Source organism: Pan paniscus, chromosome 8 (assembly GCF_029289425.2).
Source record: "Pan paniscus chromosome 8, NHGRI_mPanPan1-v2.0_pri, whole genome shotgun sequence".
Taxonomy (NCBI): Eukaryota; Metazoa; Chordata; class Mammalia; order Primates; family Hominidae; genus Pan; species Pan paniscus.
Window position 1 is genome coordinate 135,850,992 of NC_073257.2, and position 23,834 is coordinate 135,874,825.

General features: G+C 51.6%; 1 protein-coding gene across 6 annotated transcripts in view; it reads right to left on the reverse strand.

The window, feature by feature from the left end:
• Positions 1-799: 799 nt before the first annotated feature.
• The window catches only part of CHST15 (carbohydrate sulfotransferase 15), an 89,815-nt gene continuing 66,780 nt past the window's right edge, over positions 800-23,834 (reverse strand). For 4 of the 6 annotated variants that reach the window (XM_003816300.7, XM_008969365.5, XM_003816301.5 and 1 more), the window contains exons 6-8: positions 14,347-14,503; positions 5,436-5,583; positions 800-3,439 (exon numbers count right to left, since the gene is read on the reverse strand). In XM_003816300.7, coding sequence (XP_003816348.1) covers positions 3,249-3,439; positions 5,436-5,583; positions 14,347-14,503 — 496 coding nt within the window. In that variant the 3' untranslated portion in view covers positions 800-3,248. The other 2 variants (XM_063607556.1, XM_055093439.2) reach the window with 1 other exon arrangement.

Here is a 23,834-nt window from a genome sequence, read left to right on the forward strand (position 1 = left end):
GTATGGGCTGAAAAGTGTGCCCCAAATTCGTATGTTGAAGTCCCAATCTCGAGTACCTCAGAATGTCACTGCATTTGCAGATAAAGTTGTTTAAAGAGATGATGAGGTTAAGATGAGGCTGTCCGAGCACGCCTTCATCCACTCCGACTGGTGTCCTTATAAGGAGAGGAAGAGGCAGCAGGGGTGTGTGTGTGTGGCCACATGAACACACAGAGAGAATCAGCCATCAGCAAGCCAAGGACAGAGATCCCCGGAGAAACCAGCCCTGCGGCACCTTGATCTCAGGTCTCTGGCCTCCAGACTGAGAAAATCAGTTTCCGTTGTTTGTGGTCTTTTGTCCTGGCTGCCCCACCTGAGTGCACACCACCTCCTTCTGCGGGCTTGCCTTCAGCAATAAGGACATGTGCCAGAGACACCAGGGGTCTCAAACTCACAGCTGCCAGGGGCCAGGCAGGCCACCGGAATGAGGCCTGTGGTCACTTAACCTTCAAATTTGAAGGTCTGAAGACAACGCTAGGCCTGACTGTGGCTGGGCCAGACCTCCCACCCTGACTCACACCCCAACAGGACTCGCACAGGGAGTCCCTGCTAACATCTGAATCCTTTTCTCTCTGGTCTTGAGTTTTCTTCTGCCTGTTGCTCGCACAATCACACCTCGTCTCTCAGCAGCCAGCACAGCTGTAACTCCTCTTTACACAGAGCCTGCACAACTCGAGCAGGTCCCACACTAAACCACTGCGATTCACTCATGCACCAGGAAGAGCTTGGCTGCAGAGGAAGAGCACGCACTCCACAGGCGTCACTCTTATGGGTCCATCTTTAATTATGTTAAATATTAATAAAAGTACAGCGTAACTGCGATTCACTTAACATACCTTACAGGACTAAGGGAGTACAATTTAACACGGTCACGGCTTTTGAGAACAAAAAGGAACTTCAATACCATGTTGTGAGAAATGCTCCAATTTGCTTTGGTTTTGAATGGCAGGCTTGAGAACCACCGCCCAGAACGGAACCTATTCTGTCAGCAAGAGCCGGGCCTCGAACGAGAGGAAGCAGAGGCAGCCGAAGTGCCCTCTGGAGAAAGGCCCCTGGAGGGAAAAACCACGTCTGGATGGCATTGAGTGGCACAGAAGGGATGGGACTGCATATATAAAAAAGATCCGCATAATAAACCAAATAATATTGGAAATAATACCTTCAGTAATACTTCTGTAAGAAGCAGAATTACACCACATGTTATTCACATGCATAGGGGTGCATAAGAAAAATCCCTTGTTGTAATTATGGTTGGTGTGGAATAGTAAACTATGTACTGAAAATGACAAGTTAATTGGCAGAGAAATTAATCTATAAAAGGGTTGTGTCCAGAGCGGAGGAGCCCCATTAGCAACTGAACAGAACCCACTCAGAAGACGCACTCACCCACACGTGCGCGTACACACACACACACACACGCACACTGTACTGCAAATAAATATACACACACACTGAAGTGATCTCTCCCTAAAGCATCCTTGTGCTCAGGCCAGATTTCCCTGCTGGCGGCTGCTCCCAGTGCCGGCTATAGAGAAGGTGGGGACTGTCCCTGCAAGTGGGAGTTCAGGACACACGATCCTTCAGTAGCAAAAACAGCCCCGGCCATCCTGGCGCTCAGAGCCCTCTGCACACCTTCAAACGGGCTGTGTGTCCCTTCTCTGATGGCAGAAAGACACCACCACCAGGAGGGGACGGCTGAGCAACTGCAGATCCTCCTACCCCCGAAGCCTGGTCTGTCTCACACATACAAGTTAGAGCTGGGTAGATGGGTGCTTGCACTTTCTGGCTTTGGTGGGCGAGACCTTGGCCTGAGAACTTTGGTTCACAGGAAGCTTCCCTTGACAATACTTGAGTGCAAAGCTTCATCCAGGTCCCACCTGGGCTGTTGCCAAGGATGCTCAAGCGTTCTCTTCAATCTTCCCTGTGACTTCCAAGAAAACGACAAGATCTCTAGCCCATCCATCGGTAAACCAAGCTGCCAAGTAGCCTGGAAAATTCCATGAAGAACACGGCTCTTAGAAACCTCATTCCAAATCTCAACACGCCACGTTCAGCCCAAGTTCAGCTTGTGCATTGTGTTTTGGAATTGGGACACGAGTATCTATAGTCCCTTGCTGGGTGAGGAACTTTGACCACACGCAGTGGAGAATGTGGAAATAAACTATTTCCAATGGGAAGGCAGAGAAATGGAGCCTGTAGCCGGCCAGAACTAAAAATTAAAATCCTCTGTTTCTCTGATGATCTTGTAAACCTGATGAGGGCTTGAATTACCTAGATTTTCCATGAAGTATTCAATTCCTTGAGGTTGCTCATTCTGGCATTAACAGCAAAAATTTCCCTTCCAATTATAAACTGAAGTTCTTGAGAAAACATATAAAGAGGCAGCAGAGAGAGAGCCAGGACTGGTTAAATGCAGAAAGTGGTTTTGTTTTAAATGCATTCATTTTCTATGTTAAACATAAGTCCACAAGGACAGAATAGGAGGAGGTCAGAAAGATGAAGGTGCTGCCAAAAACTGACTTATTTTTTTCCTTTTGGAAACAGTGACGTTAACAGGGTTTACATCTGAAGAAACTGGAGGGCTGAGTTTGGAGTAAAGGAGAAAAAAAAAATGAAGAGCCTCCATTCTCGAAAGACTGCGGTTCTCTGTCCCAGTGAGGTTAGCGATCGCAACAAGAGTGTTTCAGAAGTGAATGTGGTATGATCACACCTGTGAAGATAGCCATTGAATACAGACAGTCTGTGCAACACGGCGAGACCCCATCTCTAGGGGGAAAAAAAGGGAACGTGAAGTGTAAGTTCCAGCCAGGCCTGTGGCATGACCTCTGGCTTGCTGACTCAGAACCCAGAGGATCTCCAGAAGGCGGAGGCGGGCAGGGCCGGGCTGCCTTCCCTAGGTGTTCTCTCCACACCCAGTGCAGGCCAGCTGGCTGCATCCCCAAGCTCCAGGACGCTCAGAGCAGAGCTGAATTCTTGAGAAACTGGGGTCTCCAATGGCCTCGGATAGAGGAGCTCTGTGAGGGGTCCATTGCTGAGCTCTCGAACATCACAAAGGAAATTCCAAAATGGTTATAATTCACGTGTGCCTAGAGTGGCAGAGTCCTGGGGTTTTCCACACCATGAGTGAAACAGTTCCCCGCAAAGAGATTTGTAAAATCCTGATGATGACGGCATTGGCGGGCCCAGCACGTGCAGCAACAATTCAGCTCTCACGTCGTCTTCCACGCAAACGCCTCATCCGCGAGGACCTGCGCCAGCCTAGCGTTGAAGGGCCTGTAGAAATCCCGCAGAATCTTCTGTGTGATGGGCCACATGGGCCCCAGGTTGCGGTCCTCGGGACGCCGTGCATTGGATGCGGGGCTCTTGGTCATCAAAGCCTCCTGCTTCTCACTTAAGGGCCCTAGAATAAAAGAAGACGAGTCCCGTAAGGCAGGAGGCATGGCAGGAAGTAAAAGGGACTTTGCAAAAATCCCAGCTATGCTTCGTATTCAGACAGGAGTTTCCTTTAAGAGAATGTATTTAGGGATTAAAATTCTTTGGCTGGATCCATTTTGGAAGCACTGAGGGAGGAAGGTGGAAACACCATCAGGAAATTGCAAAGAAATTCTGCGGCGGGTGCAGGATGCCCACCCTCGGGGGAGCCCAGCTGGCATTTAATGATGATACAGCGTCTAAGGCTGACCTCAAGGATTCCCTTCCAATTGCCCTTGGTGGGCTGCTCTCCACGGGTGTCAGCCCATCCTTGGAGGAACGTGCGGCCTGCCGAGCACAGCCCATGGGTTTCGGTTTTCCTGCTCAGCAGCCCTCTGGAATTCCGCCATCATCGTTTCTACTTCAGGCTGCTCATGCCAAGGTCCCTGGGCCTGCACAGTTTCACCCTGTGCGTCTTGCTGTGAAGTGGCCATAGGGAGGAGGGCTGGGAGGAGGCCACCTGTGCCCAGAGCTCCCACTGGCTGAACCTCCATCTGCAGCAAGGAGATGAGCGAGAAGAGGCCTGCCAGCAAGGGCTGTCAGTCACCCCCACGCCCCGCCCTCTGGAGTGAGGCGAGGCCCTGGAACAGGCTGGCAGAGGTTGTCAGTCACCGCCACGCCCCGCCCTCTGGAGTGAGGAGAGGCCCTGGAAAAGGCCGGCAGGGGCTGTCAGTCACCCACACGCCCCGCCCTCTGGAGTGAGGAGAGGCCCTGAAACAGAACAGCAGGGGCTGCGACCCCAACGCCCCGCCCTCTGGGCCACAGCTTCTTGGTGTAACCCATCACTGCTCAAGCCTCTTTACCGGGGGCTCTTGGGATCTGGCCAAAGTCCTTAGCCCATAGACAGAAAAAGCATGTCCCAGCATCCTAGGGCCATATGAAATACAGAATTGGCCTTACTATCCATCTTGGGGACAAAAGACAAGCTCATTAATGGGACAGAGTCAACATGTGGTCAAATCAAAGAAAGATGATTCTAAGCCTTGGAAGGGAAAGAACTCATCAAACTCCAAAAAAAGGAGAAACAAAATCAAATGATCAAAGAGGCCCAAGTCCCAGTGGCAGGCAGATATATTTCCAGAAATACTCAATTAACCAAGTTCCCGGGCAAGACCATTAGTCAGGGCTGCAGGAGGCGTTCTGGGAAGGAGGGCGGCTTGTTCGAGCCTGCTCAGCCTTTCAAGCCATCCCTCGGTGCCCCATCCACATGGGCAGCACTCGCTCCGCCAGCACATGCCTCTGCCAGCCATCACCATAGTCAGCAGTGTGGCCTGTCACCACAAAGTGACTCTCAGGCCCCTGGGGGTGCTGGTATCCACAGGCTGAGGGCAGGAGCTCATGCCCCAGGGGCCCAGCATCCATGATCAGCAGCCAAAACTCAGCCACAAGGCTCTGACTCCTGGAATTTCCAAGAATACCAGAGATGATGCAATGATCTGTCTGTTCCCTCCTCCAAGCCCCATGTCCTCTGCTCCAGCCCCCCGGTGACATCCTGTTGGTCCTACAGAGCTCAGCTCTCAGGCCCTTTCCTTCCATGAAGGCTTCCTCATCCCTGCAGTAGCTGGGATCCCAAACCATCAGCACGTACCTTACGTGACAGTGCTGACCTTCCCCACGGCATCCTACCTGTCATTCAGTTAGGTGAGCTATGGCTTCCTCCTCTCCCTTCACTAGACCATAAGCTCCCAGAAGGGAAACCATCTCCTTCTCTCCAGAGAATCCCTCACCATACTGTGCACAATGACCTATGTACAGCTAGTGCTCAATAAATGGTACTTAACAGGCCTCCTGAAGGACATCCCCAGGCCTCCCAGCTCAGCCCATTCCCACCCAGCTGACCAGGTCTGCATTTGCCCCAGAGGACTCCCAGAACAAGTCCACGGAGCTCATGCTTTGCCCCGTCAATCTAAGCACCACACTCATACCTAGGTTCAGAAACTGGAAGACCTTGTGCATGGTGTACTTGACGTTGGATGCATGATCTTCCAGGCGAAGAATGAGAAACTGTTGCTTGTCAAAAACGCTGAGCCAGTCCAGAAGGTACACAGCATAGAGCCCGACCTGGAGCCTCACCTAGGACCACAGAAGAAGGGCATTATTTCAGGAGCAGTTGCCCCAACACCATAGGGCACCTTTCCAAAGTGGTATGGCATTTCACTGTACCACAAAAGAGTTATCCTAGCAAAGTTACTTTCAGAAGCTGGATTTTAACACAAGGTGTTCTTGCTTCTTTATGGGGGGTTTTGTGCTACATGTGCAAAGAATTCCTATATTAGGGGTTGCATTTAATCCTCACAACACCCTGTGGGTAGCTTCATGCCTCCATTTCACAGGTAAGGACTGAAGTGCAGGGAAGAGGTCAAGGTTGTGGCCACCAATGGTGTACATGTTCCTTGCACAATATCCTGGCTGTTTCTCTGTTCCCAGTGTGACCTCTATGCCCAGCACACAACGGGATGTGAAAAATCAACCACAGACACCCCAAAGACAACCTAGATGAGTGAAGAGCCAAATGCCTGATGCCAGAGGAACATCCTTGACTGTGAGGGTGTGTGTAATTCAGCATCTAATCATTACTGAACCAAGTACACAGGAGGATGTTCCTATTTAAGTCCTTTCTACTTTCCAGTACCCATTTCCCGGGTCTTCACCCTTCTGTTCCTTCTCTCGTGCCTTACTGCAAGCCGTGTGGTGAAGATTTAACTCTACTCAGAGAGAACTCGGGCCTTTCCCTCGGCTCGTGGGGGTGATGTCTGGGCCTCTGGATGTCCTGCCTGACAGAAGTGTCTTGGTTGGCCTGAGGGCTTTGGTCATAGGCAGGCTAACACTGAGATTGATGATGGGGCCTTGGGCCACATGGTATCAGTTCTGACTCTGGTAGGACTGGAGACTAAAGGTCAGCCACAGCATCTGCATGTGACGGAGCCCTAGTAAAAGGCCTGGACCCCCAAGGCTTGGCCTGGCAATACTCCACGAGGATTGCCACATACCATGGCCAGTGGCACTAACACCGTCCATGACTCCACAGGGAGAGGAGGACTCAGAGCTCCGCATTTGGGCCCCTCCTGGAGTCTGCCCCCTGCACTTCCTCTCCCTTGGCTGATTTTAATCTTCATCCTTTCCCTGTAATAAATCATAACCAATAGTGTAATAGCCTCCAGTGTGTTCTGAGAATCCTTCTGGAAAATTACTAAACCTGAAGGTGGGTTGGAGAATATCTCTCCTGAACTTGCAACTGGTGTCAGAAGTGAGAGCAGTCTTAGGAACAGTTTCCTCTAACTCCACAGTTCACCCTAAACTCTTAGCAAAGCTTCCAGAAAAAAACAGCCTCATCCCCTTTTGCTGTGAGGCCCCCTTCTCCAGGGCTTCTCCCCTTGCCCCTTCTCCAAGTGCCCAGGGACCCTGCTCTGCCTATCTGTGTCTGCCCAGAACTTCTCATCTCCCACCTCTCCCCAGTTCACACCACTCCCTTTGTTTATGCCCCATCTACACCTGCCTGAAGCTGATACAGCCTCCTGGCTGGTCCTCCTTCCCCTGGTCTCTGCACTCTCATATGCACCCTGCCACCAGCATGGGCTTTCCAAAGCAGTGATCTGGCCACAGCCAGCCCTGCTTAAAGCCTCCATGGCTTTCTATGTGTAGAAAGTCCTGGGCCTGGCTTAAACTTCCAGCTCATCCTCTCATACATGCAGCACTTCCTGGCTCCCCAGGCTCCTCCCTGGAGTTCCCATTTTTTAGGCAGACACTCTCATGTCACATTTCCTTTCCTGCCCAACTTGACCTGGACCTTGACCTTGAGGGCAGGGACTGTGGCTTCTCCACCATTCCCTCCTTGCAAAGCCTGCACTCTGGCCCTCAACATGGTTCTCAGGTGCAACTGCTGAATACAGTGTTAACAATAAGACAATGAAAGATTGGGCAAAATATGTATAGATGCTAACTATTCTTTTCCCATTTCATTATTTTTCTAACCACGGAGGAGGATGGAGAGGAAGAAAAGCAATTAGAGTGGATAAGTTGCCTTCAAAATTCATTAGCTGTTTCCAACCCACACTTTGTTGCTACCTCACATGCCAGCTCAGAAAAAAGACCTCAAGCTGGGCCGAAACGAAAGAGAAAACGAGAACGTGCCGGTCTCAGAAATAAACATGCGTTGTCGCCTCCAACGCAGACGAATCATGACGAGACCAACTCGCTGTTAAGTCACCCGCCTCCCAGGGCTTTTCAGTTGTCTCCCTGGCAGGCTTGTAGGCTGTGCCTCGTAGAGGAGACCAGTCTGATGCGGTTTTTCTTTTCCAGAGAACGTGCCTTTCAACAGGAGAACTTTCCAGAAGGAAAGCAGCCAGGTGTTTGTGGCAGGCTGGGGTGTTTTAGAGCAGCTGTGGTATGTCCGAGCACCTGGCTGGGCACCTGCACCTGACAGATAGTTCTCTGAAACCTTGTTTGTGTCCATCCTCATGAGAGCCCCCTGTGCTGTCTCAGGTGGACACAGGCCTGCACCGCAGCACAGTCCTCCTCAGCAGGCAGGGCTGAGCCAGGAAGCGGAGGAAAAGAGGAAACCGCAGGGGCTGCAGGCGGGGAAGGCCTCCTGGCGCTCGGCCGCTTCTCCCGGGGCTAGCTCCCCTCCCGCTTTGTGCCTTCCCTCTGATCTATCTGCCCCAAAGGCCCCTCAATTCCCACCCCAACCCCCAGCCCCCTTGCCAGGCAGGGGGAGTGTGGTCACCTGAAGTGACAGTTTCTGGTGCAGGCAGTATCACTACTGCAACCATATGCACCATGAAGACAGGACAAAGACAGCCCCCAGCAGATTTTTTTTCCCCTCACCTTTTCCCGGTATAGGACAGAGAATCAAAATAGAACAAAAATAAAAAGGGTATTTAGGGCAAGTGCCCAATGTGCTTAAAATTAGAAAACATCAGAGCTGCAAGAAGCCTTTGAAGTTAACCGTGCCAGCTGATTCACCGACAGAAACACGGAGGTGCAGGGCAGGGCAGGGGGCTACTCAGGGTCAGTGGCCAATACCCTTGGAGCCAGGACCTGAAGCCAGGTCACCTGTGCTTGTGGAGCTTGTCCCCCATGCAGGGCCCCAGGGAAGAGCAATCCCCATCGAGAGCCAAGGCTGAGCTGAGCACAGTCCCAGTCCCCCCTTCTCCCCAGACAGGTACCTGGCCGAGCCTCTCCGTCCCCTACTAGGGATTTCAGTTGGGAGTCCCCAGCCAGCCTCCCCACTAGTCCCCATTCATTCATTTGGCAAATAAGCTGAGCTCGTGCCACCATGTGCCAGGCACCCTGCTAGGCAATGGTGATTTGCTGCTAACAGAAGTGGCCCTGGCCTCAGGGAGGCTGCAATCTCATGGAGACAGAGCTCAACTGGTAAAGAAACAGACTTCCGCGATCACCTTGTGATGCACACAATGGAGAAAAGGAGTGGGTGGAGAGAGAAGACAGTCAGAGTAAAGCAAGCCCTGGAGCAAGTCTCCCCCACCCCAGAGGGCACGAAGGAGGGAGTGGTGACAAGAGCCCTGGTGGCTCTCCAACCGGACCCCACAAACACCCACCTGGAGGGCCTGAGAAACACACCATGGCCCCGTCCCCAGAGTTTCTGATTCAGGAGGTCTGGGACTGGCAGAGCGTTTGCATTTCTGACAAGTTCCCAGGGGCTGTGGCTGCTGCTCATCCAGGCATCAGGCTTCTCGGGACCCTGCTCTGAGGCAGGCTCACCGGCCCCTCTGAGCAACCCCCAGGGTAGGGTGTGCTGCAGAACAGTGGCGGGGGCTGGCCAGAGGCAGAGGGGTCTGTGCTGCCCCTGTATCCAGGTGCCACAGGAAGGCGGTGAATGACTCCAGCAGGGTGTGCCGGGGCCCGGGGTGCCTTACAAAGCTGCCCTCCCAGGGCTGTGGCCGGGCTGGGATTCACATCTGGAGGGAAACCGGCTTCTCCTCCCAGAAATGAAAATTCACCTATATAAGGAGGGTTTCTGATTGCCTGGCTCTTTCTCTGGTGTGTGAGTTCTCCAGGGACTGAAGATTAAGGGACAATCTGTTACTGCTGCACCCCTCCTGTCCACTGAGCCTGCCCCTGGGGATCTCTTCTGAGCAGAGGCACCTGCTAAGCTACTGACTTGTCATCCTCAGCAAAACGCAAAATTGAACATAAAAGCCCAGGCCTCCTGCCAGCAAAACCCTTTGCTTTTAGGAGCCAGCTAGGGAAGGCAAAAACTCCCTGAGTGTCAAACGCCAGCAGATCCAGGATTGAACCTTGAGCCTGCCTGATACCAGCTATGGATGGGAGAACTAACCTCTGTGAGCCTCAGTCTTCCCATCTGTAAAACAGGGATGGATTTCAGGGGATCTCTAATGAGACGATGCATTGAAAGGGCTTGGGACAGGGGCTGGCAGTAATGCACAAAGGTTAGATCCCACAGAGGGAGTTTTAGAAACCTTTTATCACGAAGATTCAAGCATACACAACACAGGGAGGATCACGATGGCGCCCATGAACTTATGGCTCAGTTTCAGCTGTGCTCTCCAGTTCACGGTCGGAGTGCTGACCCGCAGCAGGAGGGCAGGGGCACACCCTCCCTTCTGTGTGGGAGAAACTATCCAAGGGCTTGCCCCCAGGGCACTGGATGGGAGTCGGCACACTCTGCATGGTACAAAGTGCCCGGTAGCAAGCAGACCGCACGTGCATATTAGATATTAGCTCTTCTGCAGCAAGAAACACTATTTAAAGCTATTAAAATAAACTGTGCCTTGGGTCAGGAGTACCCCCTGCCCTGCCTCTCCCTGCCCATCTAAACCCAGCCCAGCTTAAGCCGCTTCCTCCTAGGAGTCCCCAGTGCAAAGCCCACACCTGCCCCACTTTTCCCAGTCCTTTTCAGGCAGTCTCCTGCAGAGAGAACTCAGTGGTCCCAGGGCCTGCAGGGGAGGGCTCTGGCACCTTCTACGACCACATTAGCCGGATACCTTGCCCCTCACTGTCCTCATCTGCTGACAGTGACAATGACTGACTCCTGTCTTCCCACCCACCTATCGGGTTTGTTTTGAGAGTCACGCAGGATCACCAAGAGGAGAAAGTTTCAAAAGGCACAATGTGGTAGAAACGCCAAGGTGGAGACACAGGCCTCATTCCAAGCACACGACTGGTCACAGCACCGTCCTGCACCTTCTCCCTTGGACCAGGGCCTGCCATGCCATGGGTGCAGAGTAGCAACCACTGAAGATCAGATTGTTGGGGAAATGTTGAGGCCAAACACACATCTAGGGGAAGCTGGGTTAAAAGGCCTAGATTTGGGTCCTAGATCCTCTGTGTACTGGCTGTGACTCCAGAGGAAGGCTGCCTCCCTGAGCCTCAGTTTTCCCAGTAGGAAGCCCCAGGCATGGGAGGGCCTGTGTTAAGGTGTAGTGCCAGGTTGGTGCTGAGTCTACACTGGCTGAATCCATCACTTCCCATCTGTACTCTGACCAGCACACACAGCCTCCTCGGCAGGCTCCACCTGGTGGCTCTTGTCTACCAGGAGGCACTTGGGCAGAGAAGGGAGCCAGGCAAACTGGGTCACCTGGCCGGCTGGGGCCGGGAACCACCAATGCCTTCCTCCTCCTCATCCCTCCCTCAGTCAGGGTGCTGGCCTCAGACAAGCCTTGAAGGCCGTGCACCAAGCTCTTCCTTCCCTGAAAGGAGGCCCCTATCAAAGATGGGACAACACTCCTATTTGGTTCCTCTTGGATTTTCCTTGGACTTTTCCCTCAAGATTCATTCCTGGAGGGGTCCTGCACCCCCTGACCCTCGGGGGACAAAGGTGCACCCTTGCTTCCCACACTAAAGTAGGCAAATCCCCCAGCCATGCTTTAAATTCACCTGGAGACAGTCTCCTGACGATGTCACACATTTTGTTTGTAATTACAGTTGTTTAGGATTCCAATTATATCATTTAATAATGCTGGGGAATTTCCTCTCTTTGCTTTGCATTTATAAATATTGGCTGATTAAGTGAGAGCATGAGTGCCAGCCAAAGAAGTGAGCTCGGAGCCACGAATCCCTGTAAAGGGAAATTATCTCATGGTCATGCACTGGGGGAGACACAGCCAGGCCTGTCTGTTCAGATTCGCCTCTGTGCCCCCGGATCTTCAGAGATTAGGATGTACAGGGAGGGCACCTCTGCTCTGAGCGTTTTATGGCCAGCTTCAGAGGAGGGGACAAGGAGGCAAGAATGGCCTTTCTGCTTCTGCTGTTTTCTCAAATGCCAAGCTGTTATATTTGGGGGCAGTGTGCCTTGAACCCCATCAATAGTGATGGCAGTTCAGCATCTTAGAAAGATGCCTGGTGCAATGGATTAAGGTGAGAAGGGGTCTGGGGAGGGGCTGTCTCCCAGAGAGAGGGAAGCTGTGCAGGTGGAGGTTGCAATGAAAGGGCCAGTGGCTGAATCAGGGCAATAGCAGAGGGTAGAACAGTGGAGCTCTCTAGAAACACTGGGAAAAAGAGGGAAAAGGACTCGTGGGTGGATTGAATCAGGCATGGTAGGATGATGGGGAAACCCAGTCCGCGAGCACGTTCCCCGATTTGTGTGCCAACCTCGGCATTTGACCCACAATAGCCCTGGCTCTGAGCTGCTGCTATTACTGTTTATGCCAGGACTGAAGGTCCTCCATGCGAGGCCTGCAGGATGGAAGAGCCACCTGCACCAGGAAAGTGTAGATGTGGCACGAAATGGGCCTGGCCTGAGTCACAGCTGCAACTTGATTCGTGTCTGTCAGCACACTGGGCACCCCTCTCTGCTCAGCATCATGATCAGTGCTGGAAGAAACCACAACCCCACCTTGAGGCATCATGCCAGCGCCCCTTTCCTCCTGCCAGCCCCAGCCCTGAGACCGCCCTCAGGGAGCTGCCTTGAGGATGGGGTGGGCTGCCCTGCCTGCTCTCTCAGACTCACTCCATAGGGGTCCAGGGCCAAGAGTCACAGCTGAGAGCGGTTCTGGGTCACGAAGCCGGGTCGACAAGCTGTGCTGGTCAAGCCACACACAAATAGAGTTTCTCCGAGACCCTGTGTCCCCTGTGACGGTGGCCACAGAGCCATTGAGTCATTCCCCCTTTGACAATCATGGCCCTCTCCCCGACTGCTCTCTTCATCAAACCCAAGCACAAACACGCACAGGTTTCCCGTTTCTCCGGGTCTCCGTTTCCTTATGAAGGGTCTCCGTTTCCTTATGAAGGCTCCCTCCCGGGTTACATGAAACTTACGTTAAACAAGTATGTGTGCTTTCTCGCGTCTTTTATTATAGGTGCCTCAGCCATGAACATAGTAGTGAGATACTCCTTTTCCACTCCTACACTATCTTCTGCTTAAAACCCTCTGAGGGGTCCCATCTCTCTCAGGGTGATGTCTAGACTTCTTCTGAGGCTAGACCAGGTGGTGCGGCCCCACGTGCCATGCACCCAAGCCCCCTGCCTCAGTGCCCCCCATCTCCCACACCGGGCGGCTGGCTGCGTTCTGTATGGTAGGTGGTGCTGACCGCTGTGCCTCGGCACGCGCTGCTCTCAGTTCCCTGGCCAACTCTTCAGGCCTCAGCACAGACATTCCCTCTCCTAAGAACCTGCCTGAAGCCCTGTTCTCAGGTGGTTCTCTGGTGGCCAGAGCTCCCTGCCCAGCCTCCATCTTCTCTCCCCGCCAGCTGCACAGGAAGGCAAGGACCACACCTGTCCTGGCATTGCTGTGGCCCCAGGACCCAGCGTCATGCAGGGGACATAGTGGCAAGAATGAACGCAGGAATGCAAGACAGACCCATCACAACAGCCTGGTACAGCAGCATTATTACCCCATTGTATGACAAAGCAACTGAGTCTCAGAAAGGCTGAGACAACTGCCTAGAGTCACAGAGCCAGCAAATGGCCAAGCTGGAAACCTGACCCACACCAATGGCTGGTTCCAAAGTGTACTCCTCCTACCTGGCACCAGAGCAGGCTCTGGGGTTACCTGTGTCCCTGTGGCATCTTCCTTGCCAAACTACAAAGTCCAACAGGGCAGCCTGGAATCCCACCTGCTGCCCCTGCATGCTGCCTCCCAGATCCCACGGCCTCTGTAGTAAGAAAGAGGGGGCAGAGCCTCTTGGCCTGAAGTCCCACCACCTGGGGGCTTCCAAGACTCCACAGCAGGCCTGTTGGTGCCTTGCTACGCGAGACGCTGAGCAGAGCAAGGCTTGTAAAGCCACTCTGGAACACGCAGCAGCAATGCTCGCTGCATAAGCCCTGCTGTTGAAGTACACAGCCAGCCCAGGGAGCCCAGCATGGAAAACTATCCCGGGGCTAAAAGGTGCTGAATTCACCAATAACAGCTTTTTTGCATTCAAAAAGGCTAGAAATTTACAGACATAGTTCTGAAGGAAGAACAAGAGATACGATTGAGGAATCAACAGAAAATGTTTTTCAATTGAGACTCTGTCAAAGAAGCATTGAAAATCATTGATGGGTAATTTTTTAAACCAACAAAACAATCCACCGCTCAAGAGAATGCTCTTAAGGCAATTTGAGAGTTGGGTGTCCTCGTGTCTGCCGATTCTAATTGCCGGGTGTCTTGCTAAATGGTAATCTTCCTAAACGCACCCTCATCCTCCTGCTGAGGGAGGAGGGGGAGGTGGCAGGTGACCAGCAGGGAAGAAGGCAGGGAGCTAGACCAAGAGCCCATCAGTTTTCAGCTTTTACATCCATGAATAATGGGGAACAGCATTTGCACATTAAAACGCTTCTCTCTGTTCCTATGCTGAAACGCAAACCCACAATGCCGCTTGCATAATAACAACAAACCAGCTCCTTCTGCCAGGGGCCAGCTCGGGGGGTACGCACAGGCATGGCGTTGTTGAGGGTGTTGTTGTAGACGCAGGCGCGCAGTGAATAATCAAGCATGCAATTTTCAAACAGCTGCAGTGCTTCTGTCACTTTCTCATGGAAGTCGTCCGCGGATTTATTCGAACTTGCAAAGTAGAGATAGTCTGAGTACAACCTGTGAATAAAATAAATGCATATTTTTACCACCCATGAACGTGCAATCACACCATTTGGGCGACAATGAAAATCAGTGTACAATTACATTATCTAGTTTTCCTGATTGAAGCACAACCACCCTTCTTCTTTCCCTTGCAGATGAGCCACCTCCCTCATCCCTCCGAGCTCCTGCCCTTCTCGTGGCCACCTAAGCTCTTCCAGACCCAGACATGTCTATACTGGCCCCACACAAACCACCGGCCGCTTTTATGGTGTTGCTTGTTCTATCATCTCAGGCAGCCTCTGTTTTCACAGTAACAGGGAGCTTCAAATAATACCAGATTACAAAAATGGTACACTAGCAAAGAGAAGCCATGAAAATTTTATGCACCTTCTCATTCCTCTCTCCTCTACTGAAGGGAACAAAAATAAGAGCATCTGTTGCTCTCACAATATTACAATTCCGCATGAAATTCCCACTCCTTTGCATACGCATTCCTGACATTGAAAAAAAAAATGATGAGATGTATCTTTCTAGGTTGGTAGGGACCTTGTTTTTAACACGATGTAAAAGCACCCCCACATATGCACAGGAATACCTGCAGACTTACACGTTTACCCATGGACACAGATCTGTTCCTAGACACCACGCACACGTATGGCAGAATGCTGCCACATGGGAACTGATCGTCTTCCTTGACCCACTTCAGGCTCCTCTGTATCCTCCTCCCAACTAGACCTCAACTTTTTTACCTCCAGGTCCATCTCTGCACCACCCTATTTTAGCAAGAATCCTGCTGTTAAATAAAATGTATGAGAGGCTACTGTTCTGGACTGAGCTTCTGCAATAGGCCCCCACAGGCCAGAACAGAGTCATCTGTGCTAGGTGCCACGTAATTGAACTGAACTCGGAATGGGCCAGTTTCCAAAAAACCAGGGGATACACAGCAACCAGTCAGACGTCCCCTTTGCTTTAACCCTAGAAGGAAAGTCACTCTGAAATGAACAATCCACTCTCCGTTGCCTGTTTTTGCTTCTTCAGCCCGTTTCTGCCTATAAAGCCAGAACCTGGCTGGGCCCACAGGAGCACCTTCGTATTACAGGAATGGGATGCTGCCCTGTTCATGGACCATGCTAATAAACACCAGTGAGATCTCTAAACTAAATTTGTCAAAATATTGTTTGTTGACACTGCTATGCTGGTTTAGCCAGAATCCCCCACCCTTGGTTAACTGACCACCCTTCTTATCTGATCAGGTTCCTAGTCCACCACCCCCAGGAGATGCCTGGCCACCTGGCCTGTCTCCAGCAAGAATCCCATCGGGTTGGTTTAGCCAGAATCCCCACCCCTTCCCCCTTGATGTTTCCCCTTAGTAATTTTCTAGCCACCAACCCCCTCGCCCTGCTCCTTGGCATTTCTTTTTTTTTTTTTTTTTGAGACAGTGTTTCACTCTGTCCCCCAGGCTGGAGTACAGTGGCGTGATCTCAGCTCACTGCAACATCCGCCTCCTGGGTTCAAGCGATTCTCCTGCTTCAGCCTCCCGAGTAGTTGGGACTACAGGCGCCTGCCCACCAAACCTGGCTAATTTCTTTGTATTTTTCATAGAGATGGGGTTTCACCATGTTGGCCAGGCTGGTCCTGAACTCCTGACCTCAACTGATCCACCTGCCTCGGCTTTAAAATCCCTACTTTTCCTAGTTGTATTCGGAGTCTCTCTCCTCTACTGAAAAACTGTCATGGCAGTCCCTATACCTACCACAATGGTCCTGAAGAAGGCCTGCATTGCCATTTTAATAAATGTCAGGGCCAGGCACAGTGGCTCATGCCTGTAATCCCAGCACTTTAGGAGGCCGAGGTGGGAGGATCACTTGAACCTAGGGGTTCAAGTCCAGCCCAGGCAACATAGTGAAACCTTGTCTCTACTAAAAATACAAAAAATTAGCCAGGCGTGGTGGTGCGTGCCTGTAGTCCAGCTATTCTGGAGACTGAGGTGGGAGAATGACCTAAGCCCAGGAAGTTGAGGCTGCAGTGAGCCGTGATCATGCCATTGCACTCCAGCCTGGGCAATGGGAGTGAGAACCTCTCTCAAAAAAAAAAAAAAAAGAGGTGTTTTTATCTTCAACAGAACATTCAGGGTGTGAGTTTCCTACTCTTTTTTCTCCTCTATCTCTCCTTGCAGCCCTTTTTGTCTGTTTTCAACCTTCCTGCCATATGTCCCACTCTCTTCTTGCACACACACCTGCATCTCTGGGCCAAGGGTGAAACTGGGCTTATGAAAAACGTGGCCTACGTGGCTCTACAGGGTCACACTTCTCTCTCCTCAAAGCTCTATACTTTCTATTCCTTCAATTTCTCCAACCTGGCTTCCCCTCTTTCCAGGGAAGGCAATTCTGTGACTCTCATTCTGCACCCACGCATCCAGGTATCTGACATCCATATTTCCGTCTTCGTTTTTTTTTTTTTTGAAGCGGAGTTTCGCTTTTGTTGCCCAGGTTGGAGTGGAATGGCGCAATCTCGGCTCACTGCAACCTCCGCCTCCCGGGTTCAAGCAATTCTCCTGCTTCAGCCTCCTGAGTAGCTGGAATTATAGGCGCCCGCCATCACACCCAGCTGATTTTTTGTATTTTTAGTAGGGACAGGGTTTCACTGTGTTGGCCAGGCTGGTCTCGAACTCCAGACCTCAGGTGATCCACCCACCTCAGCCTCCCAAAGTGCTGGGATTACAGGCGTGAGCCACCATGCCCAGCCGCCATCCATACTTCCAAACGCTCCCAGACCTTCAGCCACACACTATCCTGCAAAAACTGTGCTCCCTTATAGCAGGGTCTGTTGCAAATGCGCCTTCTCCACTGCCCTCTCCTCTAACTGAGGTCATGATATGAGGAGCAGCATTTCTTAGGGACAGGCCCAGAAGCTATCCACCTCCGTAGCCCGCCTTGGCACATCGGGTGCCTCTGACACAGCCCTCTAGAATTCATCCACGGCCAGTGTCCACAGAGGACACCTATTGGAAGCCTTGAGCGGTTGGAGATCTACCCACAGAGTTCCTAGAATCAAAACACCCACCAGAACAGGAGTGTTCCATCTACCACAGCCTGGCCAGCCAAACTGTCCAAAGGGACAGTCAGCAAAGGGGCTCGGTGGCCACTGAGTAGATTTCCCCAGATCCACACTCGCCTGAGAATATTCCCCAAGACAACACCACATCAGCTTATTACTGGTGTCCCCAACATCACCTGTGCTATTTTCCTTCTTCAGAATTAGAAGACACATCAAAACTGAAACACGGCATCTGTCGCCATAGGGTCGCTCATGGTTACTATGACCTAAATGGCTGGTCAATATATGCCAAAATCAGACACGTGTGAACCTTCAAGCAAGGTTTGGCTGTGTGCACTGAGGGGTGCCAGGTGGCAACTGGTCTGAGGGGTACCCTTCCTGGCTCACATATTTCCTATGAGTCCTGTCAATATTATGGCTCAGCCCAAGAAACTACGTCAATGAAAAGTAACAGATGCTTCTGAAACTGTCATAAAATCCCACGTTAAATAAGAATTCGAAGCCCAGTTTTTACCAAAGATGCCCACAGAACTACCCAAATTGTTTGGTGGAACTGGAATTCCATCACATAAATTACCTCACACAAACCCAAACACTGGCTGAAGGTTTCCATACTGAGAATTTTCTTTGTGGTAATAACATTTCTTGCAGATATTTGGCTCATAAATAAACAAAAGCACCTAAGCTTGTCTTGATTTTAAATACAAAGTCACTTCATGAGGAATCTGCTGATTCCATACAATTCTTCAGAGATCAAGAAGTAATCCCTAGGAAAAACTGGGACATACCTACTGTTCAAACCAGGCAAGCCCACCCCTAGCAGGTGAAACGGCTGATTTTCATCTGTTTGAGGTGGGTTAAAGTGAACTCACTACCTCACTTCCTGTGAGTCACATGTACAGCCTTTGAGAGCCAGGCCACGCTCCTTCCTCGGCTGGATGAAAAGAGACTCCTTTGGCCTCTCAGTCACCTCTGGGTACTTTGGATCTGCTCAGAGAATTGGCAGTGGGCTTTGGGAGCCCCTCGAACCCCACTGCGAGAAACTACGCTGGGTCCCTGGCATCCTGCTGTGTCACAGACATCTGAACAGGGACTAGATTCACCACAAGCCATGGCCACCATCTGGATTCCGTAGTTGGATGGATAGTGGACACCAAAGAATTATGTCCAAGTCTGAAGCCCAGCCCCTGTGAATGTGACCTTTCTTGGAAATAGGGTCTTTGCAGATGTCATTAAGTGCAGGATCTTAAGACGAGATCCTCCTCGATTTACGGTGGTCCCAAATCCAATGGCAGGTGTCCTTATAAAAAGAGGAGAGGACAGACAGCACCACAGAAAGACGGAGACAGAGCCTGGAGCGCGGTGTCTATGAGCCAAGGAACGCCAAGGACTGCTGGAGGCCACCAAGAGCTGGGAGCAGGGGACAGCTTTTATCCCTTAGGGCCACCAGAGGGAACCAACCCTGCAGACATCTTGATTTAGTACTTCTGGCCTCCAGAATCGTAAGAGACTACATTTCTGTTGTTTTAAGAAGCCAAGTTTGTGGTGATTTATTATGACTGCCCTAGGAAACCAGACAGATTTTAAACCCCAATTCTAAGGAAGACCAATTACTCCAAGGAGTTATTTTTGCCAACACCTCTCTGCCACCCTGAGACCCTGGAACAGTGGCCCTGAGGGTAGGGGAGGACTGGGGTCATGTGGCCACATTTCCCAGAAGGAAGCATGAAGGAAGGCAAATGCGGACAGGAGCACTTCCCTTCAGGGGAGCACTGAGACGGGGGAGCACTGTGTGGGTTCTCCCCAAGAATTAAGCGAATGCTTCCTAAGATTGTCTTCAAGTAACAAAGCTATCATTTCCCCCTTGACTACTCTCCAGGGGAAAAGAGTGAGTTAATAATCTTGGGTGGGGGAAAGCCACTCGGATAGGTTAAAGCCACTCAGAAAATGCTGAGAACAGCAAACATATCAAGAACAAGTATCCACTGGACGTCAAAAGGCCGGACAGGCACACTGTGGAACAAGATGAAACGTACAGAAACAAACTGAAATGTCTACCTTTTAGTCTTCAAAATCCACTATCCCATGAGGAAGTGGGGGAAGGAGACCAATGGAATGGAAAACACACAGCTCACGATGAATCATCACAGAACTGCAGGGGCACGGATGCAACCCCAGGATGCATTAACAGAGGCACGGCATGAGGAATGTGGGAGGGTGGAGCCAGGCGACAGGCAGCTCACGGCCTCAGCGGACGCTTGCTTTCAGTGCTGGGCACCAAACCTGGCTGCTCTCCCTGGAGATGCAAAAACTCAGCAGGAAGGAGCCCAGTCCCGAACTCCTGAAGGACTGACCAGCGGGCAGAAGGTTTGGGAAGAAAGCCTGGTTGCAGGCAAGGGGAAATACCTCCAGTCAGGGCAGGCTAACACGAGGGGATCGTCCTAGAAGGCAGGAGCAGCCTAGGCTGGAGGGAAGGAGGGCTCCAGGATAGCGTGGGGGCCAGGGGACCTGATACCCTCCCAGCCCTGAGTTTCAGGGCTGCCCAGCCCCCTCCAGCTGAGCCACCTCATTTTCTTACTCTCAAACCATCCCGAACAGATGGGTATTACATTTGGCCAGGACTGTTTCCAACGACAATTCCAAATATAAGTCCAAATGCATTCCAGGCCTTCTGTGCTGCGGTTATTTTAGAAGGCTGTCGGCGCGGCCCCTCACACTGGGCCTGTGCTCATGGGGTACTGCTCAGCCCCTTTCCTGTGCAGTGCAGGGGTCCTGGGACCCCTGGAGGAGCGGTGGGATGGGAAATGTATGTTAGGGGGCATAGGGCTCCATCAATCCAGTGCCTCTGAAAGTGACCATGTCTCTCCCCAAGGGACAAAGGAGAGGCCAGCAGTGGGCAAGGCCCTACTATGTAAAATCTGGATGATTACCCAAGACCACTGCTGAATTCATTCAGGGACACCTACAGGGTGCTGTTCTGAGCCAGCGAGCAGAGGTTGGTGAGTTGATCACTATTAAAGCGGGAGCTGCTGCGGCTCCTCCCGACAGGGCTCTGTGTGATTGCTTTCCGGGTTTAGTACCTGCAATGTTCTCAGTTTCCACTCCTGATGTGGATGCTGGGGGGTAGGGAGGGCCACCACCACCATGCCCTGTACAGGGTGCTGCATGCATGCTCTGCGTCTATCTTCACAACCCCATAATGAGATGTGGGCCACCCCATTTTATTGGGGGAGAAGGCTGACACTAGAGAGGTTAAGGAGTTTGCCCATGGTCACGCAGCCCAGGAAGCTCCAGGGCAGGGCTGGGACCCAAACCAACCCAGGCCTGCCTGACCCCAAAGCCGCTCACCCAGCTGGATGTGGCCCCTGCCCTCCGAGCTTAGGCAAGGAGACGAATCCACAGCTGACTAGAGTGGGTGCTGGCCGTCTGCACTGATAGTTTCGGGTTTTGTTTGTTTAGGTGTTTTTATTATTTTAGGTGCACAGTGATTTGGAAGAGAAAGTCAATTCTACTCCAGAACTACTTAATAAGTCACAGGAGACTGATAAACAATTACAAATGTAATAGAGTGGCAAATAAACACTTAGGATAAACGTGAGGAACTCCAATGCCACGGTCGGGAACAGCAAATGTGTTTACGGAACATCACATCGGGCATCTAGAAAAGTGACAGCAACAGCAAAAGGGAATTCAGGCATCTATCATGAAGCTGGAACACACTGCAGGATCTTGTATCTCTTGGAAAAGCTAATATTCCTTGGTGATCGCAATAGCTCATTAGAGTTTGACGGTTCCAGTTCCTAAGTGATGATGTGGTTGTTCATCGGCCTGGCCTCTATGTGGAGAACTCTGCAGGACCTGGCTCCAAGGCCACTAGTTTGGGAAAACCTCTCTCCACAGTGGGTTCCTCCTCCTTTTGTATTTTTGTTCATATCGTTTTTATATTGAGAAATGATCCACGTACCGTAGCATCCACCCATTTAATGTGAACAATTCGCCAGTTTTTAGTATACACCACACAGCTGTGTGAACACCACCACTCCCCAGTCCCAAGATGTTTTCATCACCCTGATGAGCGACTGCTGGTTCTAACACAGCAGTTCCCACAGGGACTCATGTCAGAAGTCACTGAGATCACCCAGCTCAAAAGGCACCCAAACGCACAAGCTTCAATCTCAGCTTCAGCTCAGACAAGGGCAGGCGCTTGGTGGCCTTGAGCTCTGACATGTCCTCCAGTTACTGCTCCACGCATGGGACTTCTCAGAGGGCCACCTTTGAGAAAAGATCCCAAGCTGGTGCTGAAGTTGCAGGCGGCTGGGAGCAGGTGACCATCCCTGGGCTGGCTCACCCCGGTGACGCTGGCCCCACCTCCCCGTGCTCCTCAAACACCCCCCAACCCCCCAGCTGGCTCCTCAATGACAGTTACTGGAACGGCCACATTTCCTCAGGCAGGAGGACCCGAGATGGGGACACACTCATGTCCTCCAATTCACCCTCAACAACATCTTGCAGTGCTGTGGCCACGTGAGGGTTGTAATGAGAGGGAGCCAGGGCACCTGGCCTTGTTATTCTCCATTTGCTGGCATCTGAATTTAAATCACTGATCAATAATTCCCAGCCTGTGATATGGTGCCATCAATAATGATTATATATTTTTTTCCTACCAGGAAAAAAAGGCCATTTAATGTAGCTGAGATGGAGCCCTTTTGTTCCACTGAATCACAAACTGTGACTGTCTCATCAGGAGGCTGGATGAGACAGGACTGGCCAGGCCAGCTGATCTGGAGGGAATGTCCAAGGTCACCTTAGACTGAACACAGGGGTGACACTGGTGAGGCTCATTTTCTGCCAGTTACAAACATCCATGTTTGGTCCTAAAAACGCCCAAATGAATGACAGGTGCCCTGTTTGTTGGGGCCATTCTATTTCCTACCAGGCCCTAGGTTCCTTGTGCACGAGTGGGGTTCCCAGCCCCTCTTTGTTCCTTCCAGAGCATCCAATCACAGGGCCCCGGTAACTGTTCACAGACTGGGAGGCAGCACTTCTCAGAGGCGACACCAAGCATCCCTGACATCTCCGAGCCTGGCGTGGTTTACAAAGCACCTTCTCGTGATTCACCAGTGACTCTCATGGCAGATGTTTCTACAAGCAAGAAAACTGGGGTGCACTGAGGATTGGCGGGCTACCCCTGGTTATAAAGCCAGGCGCAGGGTGTGGGCCCCTCACTGCAGGGCAATGGCCACTGCACACTGGGGCGGGGCCAGTATGTGACATGTGCTGCCACCCCCTCCTTCAACAGCATCAACCTCACTAAGCAGCCCAGAACTCCGGGTGAGACAGGTCCCTGAACTGTGGCTGCCCCAGGGTCGTTTCTAAGTGCCCTCCCTGATCCCAGCCCAGCGGGCACACATCTCACCTTAGGATCTCTGCAGATACAGACACAACGGAGCTCTTTTTCCCTATAGTGTTCCTCCTGCTCGGAACCGTCCTTTCCAAACAATCGTGTGGGAATACACAGGACTGCCAAGGACTTCACAAACATTTCCCCAAAACATAAACAGTGTTCAACACTTCGGAGTTTTCAGCTTGGTGGTTTTTCTCCCACCAATAACAAGATGTGGCGCCTCACCAGGCAGTCCCTCCTGAACAGTCTTCAGAGAACCCCTTCACAAAGACCCGAGCTGTCCTTCTGGCCTGGGTGCTGCCAGCTCTCCCTCCCCGCTCTGTGATCGAGGCCAACCCCCTTGACCTCAGGTGGCTCAACAGCTCAGTCCTATTAAAGTGACCTCGTGCCGCTTCCAGGGCCCATATCAAGGTGTGTCAACAGGCAGCTTCTGGGAAGCAAAATGCCTGAACCCACCAGGAATCAATAGGCAGCTTCAATAAAGACACCGCACTACAGTAGTCCTCACAAGGACCCTTGTAATTCTTAATCTTCCAAAATCTTAGAGAAAAGGAAAGAGTGAGAGCTGGAGGGAGAGGTGAGAAAGAGAAATCGATCCGTGGCTATTGCTGCAACCTCTACACCCCCACGGCTTTCTCCTCATTCCATCTCTTCTCCACAGAGGCGTTCTCCTAATTTCCCTTTGAGATGGTTTAAATCAATAATGAATCCCTCAGTGCTAGGAACAGCCTGCGTTTTAATCCTTGTGCAAATCTGTTCTAGAGAAAACATCGCATGACATTCCCAGTGCCAGGCTCTCTTCTGATTGAGAACACATCCAGGGCTTTCAATCAGTGCTTCTAGGGGCTGGGGGAAGTTGAGCTGTTTGGAGAAGGGCTTCCGGTG